At 46.9% G+C, this 17,280-nt stretch overlaps 1 protein-coding gene across 1 annotated transcript in view; it reads right to left on the bottom strand.

Annotated features, from left to right (window-relative positions):
- The window catches only part of Trpv3 (transient receptor potential cation channel subfamily V member 3), a 32,767-nt gene that overhangs the window by 4,520 nt on the left and 10,967 nt on the right, over positions 1 to 17,280 (bottom strand). The window contains exons 6-16 of the mRNA XM_023565020.2: positions 16,952 to 17,128; positions 14,956 to 15,096; positions 12,501 to 12,781; positions 11,349 to 11,525; positions 10,158 to 10,316; positions 9,231 to 9,332; positions 7,207 to 7,280; positions 4,960 to 5,125; positions 2,909 to 2,975; positions 1,403 to 1,677; positions 407 to 519 (exon numbers count right to left, since the gene is read on the bottom strand). Of these exons, the coding sequence (XP_023420788.1) occupies positions 407 to 519; positions 1,403 to 1,677; positions 2,909 to 2,975; positions 4,960 to 5,125; positions 7,207 to 7,280; positions 9,231 to 9,332; positions 10,158 to 10,316; positions 11,349 to 11,525; positions 12,501 to 12,781; positions 14,956 to 15,096; positions 16,952 to 17,128 (1,732 nt within the window). The remainder of the gene's footprint in view (positions 1 to 406; positions 520 to 1,402; positions 1,678 to 2,908; positions 2,976 to 4,959; positions 5,126 to 7,206; positions 7,281 to 9,230; positions 9,333 to 10,157; positions 10,317 to 11,348; positions 11,526 to 12,500; positions 12,782 to 14,955; positions 15,097 to 16,951; positions 17,129 to 17,280) is intronic.

Genomic DNA, 17,280 nt, shown 5'->3' with positions numbered 1-17,280 from the left:
AAAGTAGCTGTCTCACTTTCTGTCTCGTGGCAATAAATATGCCCCAGGTTCCCTAGTGTCACAGGAACGCACACAAGGTAGAAACCAACACAGTGTAGCAGAAAGACTATCAGGTTGGCAAGCCTTTTCTATGCCAGACACTAGACAGAGAAGGTCACAGAGGCAGCCCCGAAAGGGCAGAGAAGGGACCCACCAGTGGTGGTCTCCTCTCTCCCTCCTGAAGTTTGAGAACCCTTATCCCAAGCCAGGACCACAGAAGAGCAAATTTCATCTTCTGAGGAGGTCACAGGAGGCAGTAGGGTGGTTATGGCAAGTGAGTGACAGCTTGTTTCTCTGACATTGTTAGCTGGCTTGTCCCTTTACCCTCCCCAAAGACTGCCACCAGAGTGCCCTTCCTCTTTGTTACCGCAGACACAAACGGAAGTCATCTTCTGCCACTTTGCACAGTTCTCCCATCCGGAATCTGCTCCTCAGCCATTCTGGTAACATTTTCTCAAACTCCAAGATTGTCCTGGCTCTCTGTGGACGTAAACAAGGCTGAGCTCCTTGATCAGTGCCAGCCCGACAGACACAGCTCCATAGGAGTGTTGCACACACACATACATTAAACAGTCCCTCTATCCTGGCTGGATGCTTAATGACAGATCCCGAACACTCACCTAGTCTACAGAGTTCAAAAATGAAGGAGCTGAAAGTTTGATAAAGATGTTACAATTGATTAAGCATGATATATGTCTCAAATAACTGAAATGTTAGGGTCCTGAAATCCCACAAAAGGGGCAAGTTCAGATTTCACATAGTTCTACACCGCCTCCCAGGATTGAAATTCCCCCAGCAGTTCTCCTGGCCTTCATTTGTTCAATCTCTCTAGAATAGTCTCAATCCAATTAAGAAGGTTGTAAGAATGATTAACTATCTTGTGCCTAATTAAAGCTTTTCTCCCTGTAACTCCCCCATGTGCCACAGTTCTGACGTAGGGAGCCATGGAAGGGGGCTGATCCCTCTTTCACAGGTGCCTCTACAGATACTCTTATTCCAACAACCGTTTCTTATGAGACACAGTCTCCAGTCCTCTTCCAAACTTGGTCACCACGTCTGGACCCATCCTACAGATTGTGCCCTTGGTGGGTAAGGAGCATTAAGACCAGGGTGGAGCACAGCAGAGCTGTTGCTTTCATTGTTTTAAGTCTTAGACTCCTCTTAGTGCAACCTCAGGTCACCCTGCAGCACTCACATATCACACTTAATAAAGAGCAGAGCATCCCACAAGCCGGGCTTTCTCTCACACATCGTAGACCCTGTACTCAAAGAGCCAGGCTTCTTCACACATGGCTCCCAGTCCCCCAGCCCAACAGTGCTGATAGCTACTCGTGAGCATGCGCTAACCCTGTGCCTAGCTCACCTGCAGCCGCCAGATGCGCTCACTCTCCTTGGAGACATTCTCCACGGTCTCCCCCATCAGTGCAATGAGCATGTTGAGGAGGAGGACAAAGGTGAGGATGACATAGGTGATGAGCAGGAATAGGAACAGGATGGGGTAGGTGGAGTTCTGCTGAATTTTCAGGTCACCCAGGCCTATGGTGAGCTTAAAGAGCTCCAGCACGGCATCACTGAAGCTGCCATAGGAGCTGCAGTCCTTGTTACCATCAGAACACTTCTCGATCAGCGAGGCAAGGGCTGGGAGGACAGAACAGGCATTCTCTCACCCTCTTTGCTTGGTTCATTACCTGACAAGCTCATGCAAATGTGTACACACACACACACACACACACACACACACACACTCACAGAGCAAGTTTTTTTCTTCCTTCTTTCTGGCCTATTAACTCCGATTTCCTGCCTCGGGGCCCTCAGAAGCCTCCTAAAACTGGTTTCTCTACCCTAACCTCCTACAGAAAGCCCTGCCTGCCCAAAAAAGCACCCTTTCTTCTTCCTCCTCTGCTCCACAGTTCAACTTTGTTTCCTTGTGGTCCTGGAGAACTGCCTATTATAATCTACGTGCGTGTTCACCACTCCCCAGCTACTCTTTGAGCTCCTGACTTCCTGCAGCTGGGTTCCTCCCTCAAGAGTGGAAATCCTGAGTCTCTTTGTAATGGAGAAGCAAGGCCCAGCCTCATCCTCCTCATCCCAACACAGCGCAGTAGTGGCCCATCGCTCAGTACACAAGCAGGCAAGCAAACTGCATTTGTGTGAGCAAATGCACGGATACATGGCTGAGCAGATGAGGGAGCCAGTAAATAAGCAATTCTAACCCAGAAAAGGTACCAGGCAGGTGTTAGCAGCTATCTAATTTCAAATGTCAATGATTGCTGGGGAAATGGGGTGGGCCAGGAAACTATAGCCCTCTATAAAGAAGTTAGACATGAAATCAGGTTGTGAGATTCTGTCCACTGTAAATGGAAAGTTTTTAAGAGATGAGTCCCCACTCTTTGTCCCTGGCTAACCAGGGGCTCTCATAGTTATCTGAAGCAAACTGTGGTGGTAACAAGATATGGAAGGACAAATGCAGTTTCCTCAGTGTGTTACTGTACCCCAGTTTTGAAGGCCATCAATCAAATCCTTGAGAACTTTGGTTGTCCTATCTGTTAAGTAGGTTGGAAACACCGGCCAAGCCTGTCTCAGGTTGCAAGGGCCACCGACCATGAGCATGAAAGTGGGAGGCAGATTACTCAACGTGATAGGTAAGAATGGTGGGCCTCGGTTACCTTGGAGTCAGGGGTGATGATTTCCCTTGATCAAGTTGTGGAGAGAATTTTAAAATGAGACTGCCTGGAAAACACTAAAGTGGCAAGTGTCCCGTTGCTAACTGATAAGGCCACTGCTGAGGCTGCTGTGTGCTTTGCAGTTATGACATCTGCATGAAGTGCTTTATATTCGTAGGAGTTGCTATTAATAATGCATTAATTACCTACGCCAAATCCCAGTAAGAACACGATATATACAAACAAGAACTTCAGGACATCATGCAGAATGACCTATAAAGAAACAAACAAGATTCAAGTGTAAGACGTGAGCACAAACCTCCCATCTTCTCCTAGAACCTCACCCTAATCCCCCCTACTCTCCCTTCACCTGGAAGATTCCATATTTGTCCCGATACTCCCAAACTCAGCTTAGGGCCCGCCTCCTCCAGAAAGTCTTGCAGGTCTGCCCCAACCCCAGGTTCTTTCCTGCACCTCCTGGGGAGCATCAGGATGAGTCTCTAGTTCACTCTCTCTCTCCACAGGGTCTCACACCTATTGTCCTCACACTTCTAGAAGCAGTGGTGTGCTGGAGCCAGCTCTGACAGTTCGCAAGAGCTGACTGTTGAATTTTGATGAGTTTTGTGGGTTGAGTGTTAAGCACAGCCATTATTAGGAGCTAAATCAAACTTTCATTATAAGATGAATAAGTTCTAGGGATATAATGTAAAACAGTTAACGTTATCAGATTGCATACTTGAAATGTGTCAGGAGGACTTCAATGTTCTTATCACACATGCACAAACAAAAACTGTGTGATGTGATGAGTGTGCTAACTAACTTAAGCTTGGTGATCATTTTACACTATGTACACAGACCTTACACTGCACACCTAAAGTTTACACAAATTTACTTACCAACCATACTTCAATAAAGCAGAGGGAAAAAAATAATTTGTACTCCAAAACAAGTTTAATCATATAAACTTATAAATAAGTAAATTATGTTAAAAATAAATTTTCAAAACTTATCACTTCCTAGTTCTTCTACTGCATTTTGTAACTGTCTCTGGTTTGAGGTTGCTACAACTGTTGTAGCCATATGAAGGGAAAGCTGTAATGATGTGTAGCTGCAGGTCTACCCTAAACCTGTGTTCAGTGACATGAAGTTGTTAGCTGGAAATTGTGCATAGGAGGAATATTTTCATAAAGATTGGTAAATGCTACAAATGAGAGATTGACTCATTATTTTGTTGGTTTCCACATCTAGATTTAAGACAGTGATAGAAGAAATGTTAAGGCGGATTAAATTTTAAAATATGTCCTTCTGTATCATTATATTATGAATAACACACACATATTAACAAGATATTCTTCTAGTATTTGCCAAGTATCCAACTCAGTAAAGAAGTTGCACTGTGTGTGAAGACATGGACAACTATTTCGTAGAAACAACATGGTATTTCTATTTCATAGAGACAGCTTGGTAGCCACTATTGATTTTCTAATCTCACTTTGAAATCTTGTGTTGCTTGCATTGTTTTGTTCTGATCTGTTTTGTTTTGTTTTGTCCCAGTCGCTTTAAAATAAAAAAATTTTTTAAAAAGAAGTTGCTCACATCACTGACAAACAAGTAAAGTTCCAACATAAATCTTCACTGTTTCACTATCATCTTACTGCTTATAAAATATGAACCAACATTCACACCAGAAAAGAACACACTCGTTCATCAACTGCAACCATGGGCTGGTAACAGATATAAAAATTCAATAAAAGTAACAAATTATTCTGTGATACTCAACTGGTTATGTGAAATTTATAATAAAGTGTATTGTATATTTTATCATTATCTGTAGATTGTATGTTACATGCCCTTTGTAAGTAAAATTTATAATTTTATTTCTAATAAATGCATGTTTGTACATTTTACTTCCCTGTGTGTATATCCATATACACATATATCCATGTATGCATATATATATGCATATTGTATATACATATATATATATTTCCATACACACATTGCCACAGAACAATTGTTAAATATTTTCCAGCACACCACTGCCCAGAGGGAGAACAGTTTTTCACAAAGTGTGTCCCTTCTCAATGTCCAGCAAGCATGAGCATTTTAAGGTCTGGACACGGAAAGCCTGACCAAAGCAAAAAATGACTGTGGCATTCAGCAGAAAGAGCAGAGAGCTGCCCCTTGTGAAGCTGCTTCCTCTCTCCAGACCTCAGTTTCCCCGCTCCATCCCCGCACCACGCACAGCCCCACACACCTTCTGGATCATGACACTGTACATGCCCATGGACTGGAAGCCGCGTGTGTAGTAGAGCATGTTCGCCCAGCCCAGGGCCATGGCCAGCACAAGGAAGGCGAGGTACTCTTTGTAGGCAAACAAGTACAAGAAGACAGACAGTATCACAAGCACAGCTTGGATAAAACTGTTCAGGAGACACAGGAGACAGACCTTATTTCTCAGCAGCAGGGCACAGACATTCAGATTCCACAAACTCTAACCCCTGATGGCACCCTGGTGACCAATTCTGATGGGACACTTAAGGCTGCCTCAGATCCATCCAATTACATCTGAACTCCAGCCTTCTAGATGAAATCTTCAGATGTGAGTTGAGGCCAGTAGTTAGGTAGTTAAAGTTGATAGGTACTTTAAAAAAAAAAAAATACAGATCCCTCCAGGACTCCAGCAGATCCTGGCATGCAGCCCAGAAGGCCATAAATACTCTTTAAATTGCCCAAATGATGTATGATTCTAACCTAGATTTGGGAGCTACTGATGTAGACTGAAGATGCGGTGAATAGATGCATTTTTAACCAAGATAAAATCTGCCAACATATATACTCATAAGCCAATTAAAATGAGTTGCTCAAAGCCTACTCTGTTTTTCAGCCTTAAAAAAGTATGCTTACTTAACGAAATAAGCCAATTACAAAAAGACAAATACTGGGGCTGGGGATTTAGCTCAGCAGCATAAGCACCTGCCTTGCAAGCAGGTGGTCGTGAGTTCGATCCCCAGTACTGATAAAAAAAAAACAAAAAAGACAAATACTATATGACTCCACTTATATGATACCCAGAATAGCCAAACACAGAGACAAAAAGTAGAATGTTGTTTACCAGTAAAAAGGGAACTGGAAGTTTTTTTTATAGGTACAGAGTTTTAGTTTTTCAAGATTAAAAGCATCCTGGAGATTGTCAGTGAACCCCAGAGCTTTGAGATGAACGCTTAAGAATAGTCAAGATGGTTCTGTGTACTTTATGCTCTGTATACATTGTCATAATTAAATTTTTTAAGTACAATATATACCAAAAATACAAGATCAAAATGTACTCAAGAGTGTGTATACTCCCACTTTTGCAGGCATCTCATTAAAAATACTCTCTTGCTTACAACATTAGGAAATTTCCACAATTATGGACTACTCAAAACTAGGACACTAGCAAGCTTGTTTTTCTGGTGCAGTGAAGAACAGCATTTGATTGATGAGCTACATTTGGGACTGGAGTGGGAAAGTATGGTTCCTGTGTCCCCTACCTTAACACAGTAAGAAGCAAAAGAGCAAAATGATTCACTAAAAAACCACTGTCTGTGGAAACGGAGTTTTCCCTGGAATCGTCATACTTCCTCAAAGCTATCAGGTGCGCATGAGTCTCACACCCCAGGGCAGTGTCAAGCCACTTACTGGAGCATGTGGGTACCTGCCTGCCCTCCAGAATGAAGAACTGTTCATGAAACTGGAAGGCAGGCAAACACATAATGAAACCCCTAGGCATTTGGAATCACTGGGCCAAGACTGTCAGCCCCACAGACCAGGCTTCTACGTGCTCAGGGGAGAAATTTCAGGGGGGGTGGCAGACACAGCTCAGGAGCCCAGAAGTCCTCATCCTGAGCTGCAGATTCTATTCCATTATCACAGCAGTAAAACTGAATCGGCCTCTGCTCACTTAGAGATGGAGGTTACACCAGACTTTGTCACCAGCGGTACCTGACCTCATTCAGAACTGGGCTTTATGGCGCAGGCACTGTGGCCATCAGCCCTGCATGAGCTGGGAGTGAAGATGATAAGAGGCTGGATGTCCCACACCACTGAAGGACCATGAGACTGCAGGTGACTCACTTTGCTGCTCTGAGAATTTCAGGGGTATCTACAGACAAGACCCAGGACTTTTTCAGGTAGCTTTCAATTCTAATTGGTTGCCCCAGATGGCAACTTTTTGAGGCCCTGTGCAAGTAGGAAAGGCTGCTCTGGAATTCTGTCTTATAAAAAGTCTACAAGACTGCTAAACCGTCTTCTTATGACTTTTCCATGTTCCTGGGGCTCTGTAACAAGGTGGAGTCAGCCAGCACTGCCACCAGACACTGGGCACTGTCCTGGGAGTGTCTGATTCCTTCCCTGGGCATCTATGTGCCTTTTTCACTAGTTAAGGTGGATATCCCAGAAGCAACCACAAAAGTGAACTTTGGCCCTGAATGTGAGGTGTGACCAAGGGGAAAGACCTACTTACAAGACAAAGTGAAACCAGGCATCTGACAGGATGGACTGCAGATCTGAAGGTCTCAGCAGGAAGATTGCAATGCCCTAAAGCCAAAAAGGAAAGCAAAACTTCACCCTCTTTAGCACTAGGTTGCTGAAAAGTCATGCTTTGACCTGTATTGTTATATTGTTATGTCCTGTTTTATCTCAATCTCTCCCTTATTCTTTAAAAAAATTATTTAGTTATTTCTTATGTTTGTTTTAATTAAGGGGAAATATTTTAAAAATTAGCAGGATATATAATAGTAACTTTTTTTGATTTCCTATTAACTTGTTTTGAAGTCCTGTAATACTCCCACTCACTTGTTTTGACTGATTAGACTCTGTTCCATTCTGTATGATAGTATCAAGTTTGAGGGTATAGACAACTACTTTGAAGGCAGTAAGATTCACTAAGATGCCCATTCTGGTTTGACTATTGTCTCCTTTGGAAGTCATGTAATGTTTACAATGCCTAAGTTTTATTGGTCTTGTTCTCTACTGTTTTGTTCAACTTTATAATATCTAATGAGATAGACAATTCTTTTTAAGGAAACAAGAGACATCGTTGATAACCATTGTTGATAACCGTGTACTCTGTTTTACATCATGTGCTATGTCTATCCTTGGTTTTGACTGACAGCTTTGTTTTGCCATATTTTACTTTATTCTCTCCCCCCCCAAAAAAGTAATAAGAACTAAGGAGTAATAAAGCCCAAAATGTGTAAATTTTGTTGTAAAAAAGAGAGGGGATAAAAAGAGCTCTAAAGGATACAACAGCAAGTGTGTTTAGGGGTGTTTAATAGCTGACCATATTAATGTTTTTGGTTGGATCATTGAACACAACTGTTTGCAGTCTCACTGTTTGAATGTCCACTTTGTATTCTTTGATACTGTGATTTGAGCAACTATCTCTAAGATGATAATATGTAATCTATTAACTGGTGATTTCTTACTTTTTTTTTGTAGTTCTGAATTACTTGTACCCTTACACCGCTTTGTTTTGTTTTGTGTTTTTCTCTTTTTCCTTTTAAATAAAATTTAAAAAAAAAAAACTTCACCCTCTTCATGTGCCTCTGTTGAGGCTCTGGGAAGGGGTTGCTTCCCCAGGACTGAGATTCAGTGCAGGATGTGTGTGTGTGAAGGCCAAGCCACAGCCCAGGGGAGGGAAGGGACCTGTGCCTGGAAAGCAGGGGTGACCTCGCAGTGACAGTGGATGCTACCTCAGAACTTCTTATCTCTCTAATTCTTCATCCCCATCCTCAAACCAATCACTACAGTTACCTATACTGTTTCCTATTATGGTCAGACTTGCTGCTCTTGATCCCCAGTACCTTCGTACCTTACCCTACTGTATCAGAGTAAATGCCATCCCTACCTTCAAGGCTTTCCTCCCTCCCATGCTCCCAATTATCTCCCTTCCTCTCACCACTGGGGCCTTTTCAAATTCTACCTTAAAGTCTAGATGTTATACCCATATAACATCTCTATCAGATAGTGAACTCAAAGAGTTCACTCTACCCCATCACCTCCTCCAGAGCCCCATAAGTAAAGGGTGCTAAGAATATGCCAGTTAATTCATTGGTTGGTTGGTTGGTTGAATTGACATATCAAAGGATGGATGGATGGATGGATGGACGCATGGATAGATAGAAAGATGGTTGGATAAAGAATGGATGGGTAGTGGTAAAGTTCCATGGATATTTGAATGGATGAATGAGTGGATAAGAGAAAGCAAATGCCCAGAACAATGAGCAGTGGTGAGTAGAGGAATATGGACAGTGAGTAGCTGAGTAGATAAAAACTAATAGTTGGATGGCTGGATGGAGGGAGTGAGGTAACTAGGACAGGCCTTCCTTATTCATTTGTTCATGTGTTATAACTTGAGCATATAAGTTTTAGAAAGAAAATACCTTCCCAACACCCTCAATAGTGCTGGCAATGCGGGGAGAAGAGTGGGAGCCAGGCCTATTGTCCCCAGCAGGGAAGTCCGGAAGGGTGTAGGTGCCCACTCACCTCTTTCACAGAGATGCATGTTGCCCAGATGAGAACAAACATCCTCCCTAAGAGCTGCAGCCACCCCATCTTGTGTGACAGGGCCAACGGGTGTGGAAGGTCCTGGGAAGGAAGGAAGGAAGGAAGGAAGGAAGGAAGGAAGGAAGGAAGGAGGGAGGGAGGCAGGGAAGGAGGGATGAGGGACAGAGGGATGGAGGGAGGGAGAGAGTGAGCATGAGAGTCAGCAGGAAGGCCAGTGTCCCACCCAAGGAATCATGACATATAGGTGTGACAAAACCTCAAGCAAGACCAAAGGCTGCATGAAACCCTATCTCTGTAGAGGGTAAGAGAAGATACAGCATCCCTATCCCCTGCCTCAGTGGAAACCCAGCACTCTAGGGCTAGGGGATCAAGCAAGTCTGTGCTAAGAACCCCACATAGTCCATTCCATTTGTCCTTCCCAGAACCATTCATCACTAGTCACTCAACAGGGCCACCTAACAAGGTAAATAAAGCCCAGACTGTGCCCCAGTTATACATGGAAAACTAAGGCCCAGCATCCTGGGAAGGCTGGCCAATCAACCCCATCGCCCCCACCCCCTCCTCCCCACCCCCCACATACACTCCTCCTGTAGCCCTCATAGTGGAAGCACCCAATTCTTTCTAGAGTCAGACAAAAAACCTGGCAGGACTTGGAGCTCCTAATCCCTCACTTCTCCCTACAACCTGAGTCAGCCTGGGGCTGAGCACCCAAGGCTGAGCGCCCACAGCCAACCCCAGCTAACCTCCAAAGACGTGTTCAGTTCCCTAGAAACTCTGAAGGACGACTAATGAAGAACATCGTGCAAATCTCTTGGACTCTCTGGTCTCCATCTCCCTGTCTACAAATGGGACAGCTCCAAGCTCCTCCAGCTTTGACCTCCCCTCTGCTCCCAAGGACCCACATACCTCCTTCTCCCGGGGACGATAGTAAGAGACGAGAGTCAAGGTGATGTTGTAGAAGAAATAGAAAAAAAAGGACAAGAAGAACATGTATTTGGCAAACTTCTTCCACTTCATACGCAGCAGCGTGTGCAGGGGCTCCAGGGTCAGCATCTCATGCCGGTTCTGGGGATAGAATGCCACCAGTCACCACAGAGATGAGAGAGGCAGGGAGGGCCCATTTCCAGAGCTCTGAGTCAGTCTGGACCAGGGCCAGTCTGATGTGGTATGGACTGGTTTAGCTGGAAATGTTAAGAGAGTAATTTCCAGCTCTTAGGACTCCTTCCTGCCAGTATCAGCCAAATGCCCAGAAGCTTGAGACTTCCGGCAGGAGAATCTAATGCATAGTGAGAGCTAGGAAAAGGTTCCAGTCCCAATTTGCTCCCTTCCCTGTGTGACCTCAGGACAGCTGCTAATCCTCTCTAGGCCCCAGAACTCTCATCTATAAAATTCTTACCCTCCCAGCCAGGCTGCCGTGAGGGCCCAGGGAGACCCTGGCTGAGGTAGGCCCTGAGAAGCAGAATTGTGGTAAGATATGAAGCATGAAGCCCAGCCTGCTTCCTCACGTTACCCAAAAGCTGAAATCTCTTGGAGGTGACCCTCTCTCCTCCCTTCTAGCTAAACTCTCTCCCCTCTCCAGCCTCCTCCAGGAAGGCCCTGAACTGCTCCAGCTGTGCACTCTATGACCTTCATGTTCAGAAACTAGAGCTGAGGAAAAAAAGGATTCCAAGCCAGGCTGTATAAACTGGCAGTGAGAGTGGGAGAGATACAAGATGGAGGTGACTCGCCAGGGGTTTAGCTCAGTGGCATAAGCACTTGCCTGGCAAGTAGGAGGTTTCGAGTTCAATCCCAGGTATAAAAAAAAAAAAAAGGTGGAGGTGACCAACACCACCTCTCACCCAAACCCAAACTGCCCAGGATTTGGGGGCTCCCAAACCTCCAAACACTAGTCCACAATCTGAGGATGCCCAGGAACAGCTGAGACAGCGTCAGCACCAGGCCCTGACCTTCCGGTGCCTGCCTCTGGCACTGAGACAAAGGACTGAAGGACTGCAGACACTGGACACTGGTGGCGTCTGGTCCTTCCACTTCCCCCTGAGCTCCTGGCTGAGGTCAAGCCTTTGCTCCCTGCCCTCCTGGCCCACCCTGGGGACCCACATCAATGTTTGTGTTGTAGACGATAATTTCCAGCACAGAGTTGTCTGTGGTAGTATCCACATTGGTGAGGTCATAGAGTGAGGACGACACAGGCCCGTAGGCCCAGTCCGTGAACTTCCGAGATAGACTCCGGAGCGGCTTCTCCTTGATCTCCCGACTGAGGATGTACTTCAGGATCTAGGCACAGGAAGAGGAACAATTGTCAGCTGTTGAACGGGGATAAGGGTCCTGGGCCATCTCCATGTGAGAATCAGTCTCCCTGGGCTGGGCAGGCAAGGAGAGCCCATGTCACAGTGACAGGCAGGGATGAAGCCCTTGGAGAAAGCTTGATCTGCAGTTGCCATCTGACTTGCCTCAAAGCCCAGAAAGCCGTGATGTGGGCTGGTAGGTGAAGGAAGAGGAGGCCAGGACACAATTCCATCTCTGTTCAATTCATTCTCCAACTCCTCCTCCCCCACAAGAGAATCAAAAGGTCCCTTGTGATTCCCAGTCATGACCACAGGCACAGACCCAAGGGCCTCAGAGCAGCTGACTTGGGAGATGGATGGGTGCAGAGTGCCCTGCCAGACTCAGAGGTAGCAGAAGAGGCTGGGACCTCTAGATCTGTCCTCTGAGAAGAATATGAGCCTTGGCTTTGGGCTCAGACTGAGACATGGCTCCTGTCTGAGCTCAGAACAGTCCAAGACTTCACCAAGGCTCTGAGCCCCATCACAGAAGGCACAAGGGCCTTTGCTAGGAATATTATTCTCAGAGTTCTGTCACGATCCACAGACTAAGCTCTCTCCCATTGGCTCTGGGCTACTATGCAGAATTCTCATCCTCATAAGAGGCCAAAGAGTTCAAGGATCAGATACCCAGTCTCTGCTTACCATGCAGGAATGCTCAGCCTCAGGGCTCCCCCAGTCTGGACCAGGGAGAAAGTCCCAGGACAAGAGTTAGAACCACAGAGAGTGGGACCAAAAGCCAGAGTGAGGACCCACAGGCTGTACCTCCCTGGTGTGGTCACTCAGAAACCCACCTTAGCTAGACCTAAGGATGAAACCTTCCTGGTTCCATCAGGCCGTAGACTGAGGGATCCTCAGGAAGGCCCCAGAGCTAGCAGAGGGACAGTGTGCCTCCCCAACATCCAGTCACCTTGCAGCCATAGCCCACCTCAGCTTTGCCCATCTTGGCAGCCAGCTGCAGGGGTGTGAGGCCATCGTTGTTGTGCATGGTCTCCAGCTCCCAGTTGCCACTCTTGAGCAGGATCATGTCATACATGCGCTTCACAAAGTCATTCTGGGTCTTGAAGTCCTCAGCCACTGTCACCAGCGCATGAAGGATGTTGTTTCCCCGGGAGTCCTGCGAAGTGATGTCTGTCTGCTCATTCTCCATCAGCAGCTGCACAATCTCAGGTTGGTTGGTGCACGCTGCCAGGGCCAGGGGTGTCTCACCTGAAGAAAGGGGAGCTCCAAGACTCAGCCCTTTCATGAGCCAGAAGCAGTGGTCCCCAGGCCCCGAGCCCATACCCTAACCACATCAGCAATCACATTACCTGCCCATCGCATTGCTCCTTGTCCAGGGGAAGATCCCTGCAAGAGCTGCAAGAGCTGCCTAACCGCTCCCCTGCTCCCCACCCCCACCACCTGCCACCTTGCTCTCCAAGGCTATGCTCAGTGCAACAGACAGATAGAGCCTATTCACATTTCCAATCTTATGAAGAATTAAAGCTCAAGTTTCAAAACAGTCCTCAAATCCTGTATCTCCTAGCCACCTTCCCTCCTTTTTTTCCTCCCTTGCTTTCAAAGGCCTTCTTCCTTCTCCACAGACACACTGAGCACTTTCCTATCTCATGGCCTTTATATAGGCTGGCTGCTCTACCTGTGGGGGTGCACACTGCAGCACCCACTCACATTTCCTTCAGTTTTTTGTTCAAATAGAAAACTGAACAAGTCTTCTCCCTCCAGCTCCAGACAGAATTTCCGGCTCTTCTTCCTCTGCTTTACTTCGCTTTTTTGTTGCTGTTGTTTTTCAATAGCACTTCTAGCACAGTCTATAAACTCTTATTTATACTGTTTTTTACTGATGGTCTTTCTCCACACCTAGAATGCAGAGATCTTTTTGTTTGTTTGTTTGTTTATATATTTGTACTCTGTTTTGTTTACTTATATATTTGAAGCACCTAGAATGCAGCCTGATGCAGACAGTAAGCACTTGATTCATTTTTACTGAGAAAAGAGAAGGCAAGTGACTCCAAACTAGTCGCACAGCACCTGTTGCAACACCAGGACTGATGCCAGGGCTCCCACTGTCCTCCAGCCTCTCTCTTCCTCCCACCCTATTCTCCAGGGTAAGCAGAACTTCCCCCACCTACTGATTAAACAGCCACCCAGAGGAGGAAACAAATCAGTGGCTAGTAGACAGCAGCTGGGGTAAGAGAAAAAGGTTTTAATACCAATTTCTTAAAGAAAGATTTTGGCCTAATGGAGCCCCTAGTCACTTTTCCTGTTCTGACAGTGGCCACACAACTATGAGAATTTGTGAAAATGACAGCCCTCTACACTAAAGTGAATTTCACCACAGGGAAATTACACATTTCAACTTATTTTCAACCAGAGCATGCATGAAAGAACTGTGACCCATGTCAAAGTCAAAATGGAATCGCTTATGTCAATCCATCAAAAACACCAAAAAAAAAAAAAAGTAGACAAAGCAGGGAGGATGAGAAAAGGGGGCTTTTACACATGATGTCTTGATCATAACTATCAACAACAGGACCAACCACGAGTTGCACAGGGGTGGCAATGACCTTGGACAAAAAGTACTTGTACAAAGACATCTGCCCAAGACCTGTCATCTGTCTACCCTCGAACTGACTCTGCTCTTGTTATTAATCATTGTAGCCAGATTACTGTTTAAATATGTCTGGCATAAGCCTCCTAGTTTTCGTCTTTAAAACCTTGGACTCTCCTCCGCCTGTGTGAACACACAATTAGTTGGCTGTGGTGTGGCTGTTTCCATTACAGGTCCCTGTCGGCAGCTTCAAGCTGCTCTTCTCTTCTCAAATAAGTATCAGTACTTTTTATTTGGAGACTCTGATTTTTTTTCTTGTACTTTAGGTTGACATATCTAACCTCAATTGCTTTGGGACTCCCCAACTTGTGAGTCCAAAATGTTCCTGCTCCCACCTGTGACTCCCTGTTTGCAGTCCTGAGAGGCCAGAGTTAGAAGCTGGGCCATCCAGCCACATCAAGGCCTTACTAGGCAAGGGAAGTCACCTCCCCTCCAGAGCCACCGCTTCTCTGTGAAACGGGGCTGCCCCCTTGATGTTTTCCCAGCTCTGTTCCCTGCAGACTGCTCCCAGATAGATGTCTCCGGTCCACCCAGCACCACTTTACCTACCCAGCCCCACTCTCAGGTCTGCCCTGGGTCCTGCTCAGATGCCTCTGACCCAGCGGCTTCCTGGTCAAGCTCTGTCCTCCCAGGCCTTGGACCTCTACCCAGCAGAGGGCTCTGCAGCCCACCAGCGCCTCCTACTCCTACTAGGAGTAGGAGAGTGTAGAGCGAGCCCTTCCTCCCTCTTCCCCAATGCCTGTCCCACGGCCACCTGGGCCAGGGCCGCACCCACCAAAGTAGAAGCCTTCGTGCTGGTACTTGGGGTTGAAGAAGACTCCCTTGGCGTGGGCATTGACGTCGGCCCCGGCGGCGATGAGCACAGCCGCGATGTCTCTCTGGCGCCGCTCGATGGCGATGTTGAGAGCCGTCTGCCCTGTGGACCGGGCGGGATGTGCAGGGGGTTCACTTGGGTCCTGAGACCCCCGTGACACGCGGCCTTCTGGTCCTGAAGCCCCTCAGCACTAAGGGGTGGGGCTTTCTAAAATCACCAACTATAATAACGTCAGGAGCCGACTGATGGCCATTGGGGGGGTTGTTGGAAAGAGGAACAGCTGCTCCTCGCCACTCCTGAGACCAGAGTGGCACCTACAACCCTCTGCGAGCCCACCAGCAAGAGATGGATTTGAGGAAGAAGGAAGGGTCAAGGGGAGACAGAGAAGGAGAGAAGCAAGGATGTGAAGCCAGAACAGCAGAACCTTAATGGAGACACTAATGTCCTCCACTCATTCACTCCGGAAAAAAAAAAAAAAAAATTCAGTGTCTCAGATGAGAGACCTCAAGAGCACTAGCAAGTCAACTTTGGGCAGCAGACGGTCTTCATAGCTGTCCTCAAGGACATCCAAGAATCCCTGACCTCAAAAGGAGCCTACTGAGCAGAAGTTAGTGGCACATGCCTGTAATCTCAGCACTGAGGAGGCTGAGGCAAGAAGACAGCTATATTGGAGAGCAGCAGAGGCTAGGCCTGCCTGCACTGCATAGCAAGACTGCCCTCATCAGAGGGGTGGGGGAGGCCCCACTGCCAGCAGGGGTGAGTCTGTGTGTCCCTGCAGTCCTGAGAGAAAGAGGAAACCCGAGAGGACCGTAAGGGGAACAGAATCAGGACAAGTCAGCTGGAGACACAGGCCTGACACCCTGCCATCCACAGGACTCGTGTCAACTCCTGATGGGGTAAGAACGCTAAATGATGCATCCAGCGTTGCTCTTTGCCGTGACTACCAGCAGCTCTGTGTGTGCTCAGAGCTCAGGCACGGCAGTCTTTCCTGGCTTTCTTCTCCTTTCCTCCACTGCTTCTAGACTGTCCCGACCCTTAGATTTTTCTTAAATATAACTAAATCCCACTTGAAAGTCTGCAGAGTTCAAATAATAAATCCAAGTGACTTTCTCCCTTGAGAAGGGTCAAGGGCCCACCCTAGACCCCACCTGGGAAAGCTGCATTACAGTGGACCTGGCTCACCAGCAGGGGGCCACCACGAACCTTCCTTTTTGCCAAAAGTGCCTAAATTTAGTGGGCAGTTCTGAGGCCAACACCTCAGATGTGCACTTGAGCACATACAGCTTATTCACTCTGGAGCTGTCTTTCTTCCAGTGCTAGGAGTCAAAGCCAGGAATCTGTATTTGCTAGGCCTGTGTTCTTCCAGAGCTGTGTCTCCAGTCTTGGTCCAAATTTTGCCTCCATGGCCCACCTCAATGGAAGCCACAAAACTGAGACCCAAGAGAGACAGTTAACCACAGTGATAATGACACGAGTAGTTGTCTTCTTATAGCCCTTCCTGGTTCTCCAGCCTCATCTCCAATCTCCTTCCATAGCTGAAACACACCAAGACATTTCCTTTCGGGGCTCTTGTCCTTGTTTTACTCCAGATCTTTCTCATTCTGCAGGTCAAGGTACCTCTCCATCCACCCACTCTAAAGTTACCCACCCCATTTCTTTCTGCCCCATTAGCTTCTTTTATTTTATTTTCATAAAATTTTCTGTCTAAATTTATTTTATCTTAGAGCAGTGGCCTTAGTCTAATTTGTTCCCTGTTGTACTCCAGTACTGACAACGATGCCTAGCACCACACATTTGCAGAAAGAAGAAAGAATGAGAAAAGTACCTGCTGCCTGCCCAGCACCATGCCGTGTGTGCTGGGCTTTCTGCTGGCAGCAAAGCCTCTGCATGATACAGGCAGCAGTGGCCTTGGAAACCCTGGAGACCCCCATCTGCACAGCCCCTGTGGGCAGGGTACCTTCGTAGGCCTCCTCGGTATACTCAGCATTGACAAACTGGTCCAGAATGTCGTTCTCATCTGCGAAAGTGAGCAGGATGTGCACGATCTCCTTTGTGTTGGGGTTGATGTTTAGCAAGGCCTTCATCAGGCAGGTCTTTCCCGTGTCTGAAGCCGTCAGCTTGTGCATGAGGAAGTCTATGGGCAGGTCATAGGATGGAAGCATAGGCAGAAATGACCAGCTACTCTTGGCCCTCCCAGCCCAGGAGAGGCAGGAGCCATAGCCTCGCACCTCAAGATCCTGCTCTGTCCCCTCTGGCCTGTGTGAGTCTCCCTGACCCCGCACTCCT

Source organism: Cavia porcellus, unplaced genomic scaffold (genome assembly GCF_034190915.1).
Source record: "Cavia porcellus strain 051 isolate PalLab524CR breed Dunkin Hartley unplaced genomic scaffold, mCavPor4.1 scaffold_6, whole genome shotgun sequence".
NCBI lineage: Eukaryota > Metazoa > Chordata > Mammalia > Rodentia > Caviidae > Cavia > Cavia porcellus.
Note: the sequence above shows the minus strand (reverse complement) of the source record. Positions and strands in the feature narration are given on the sequence as shown.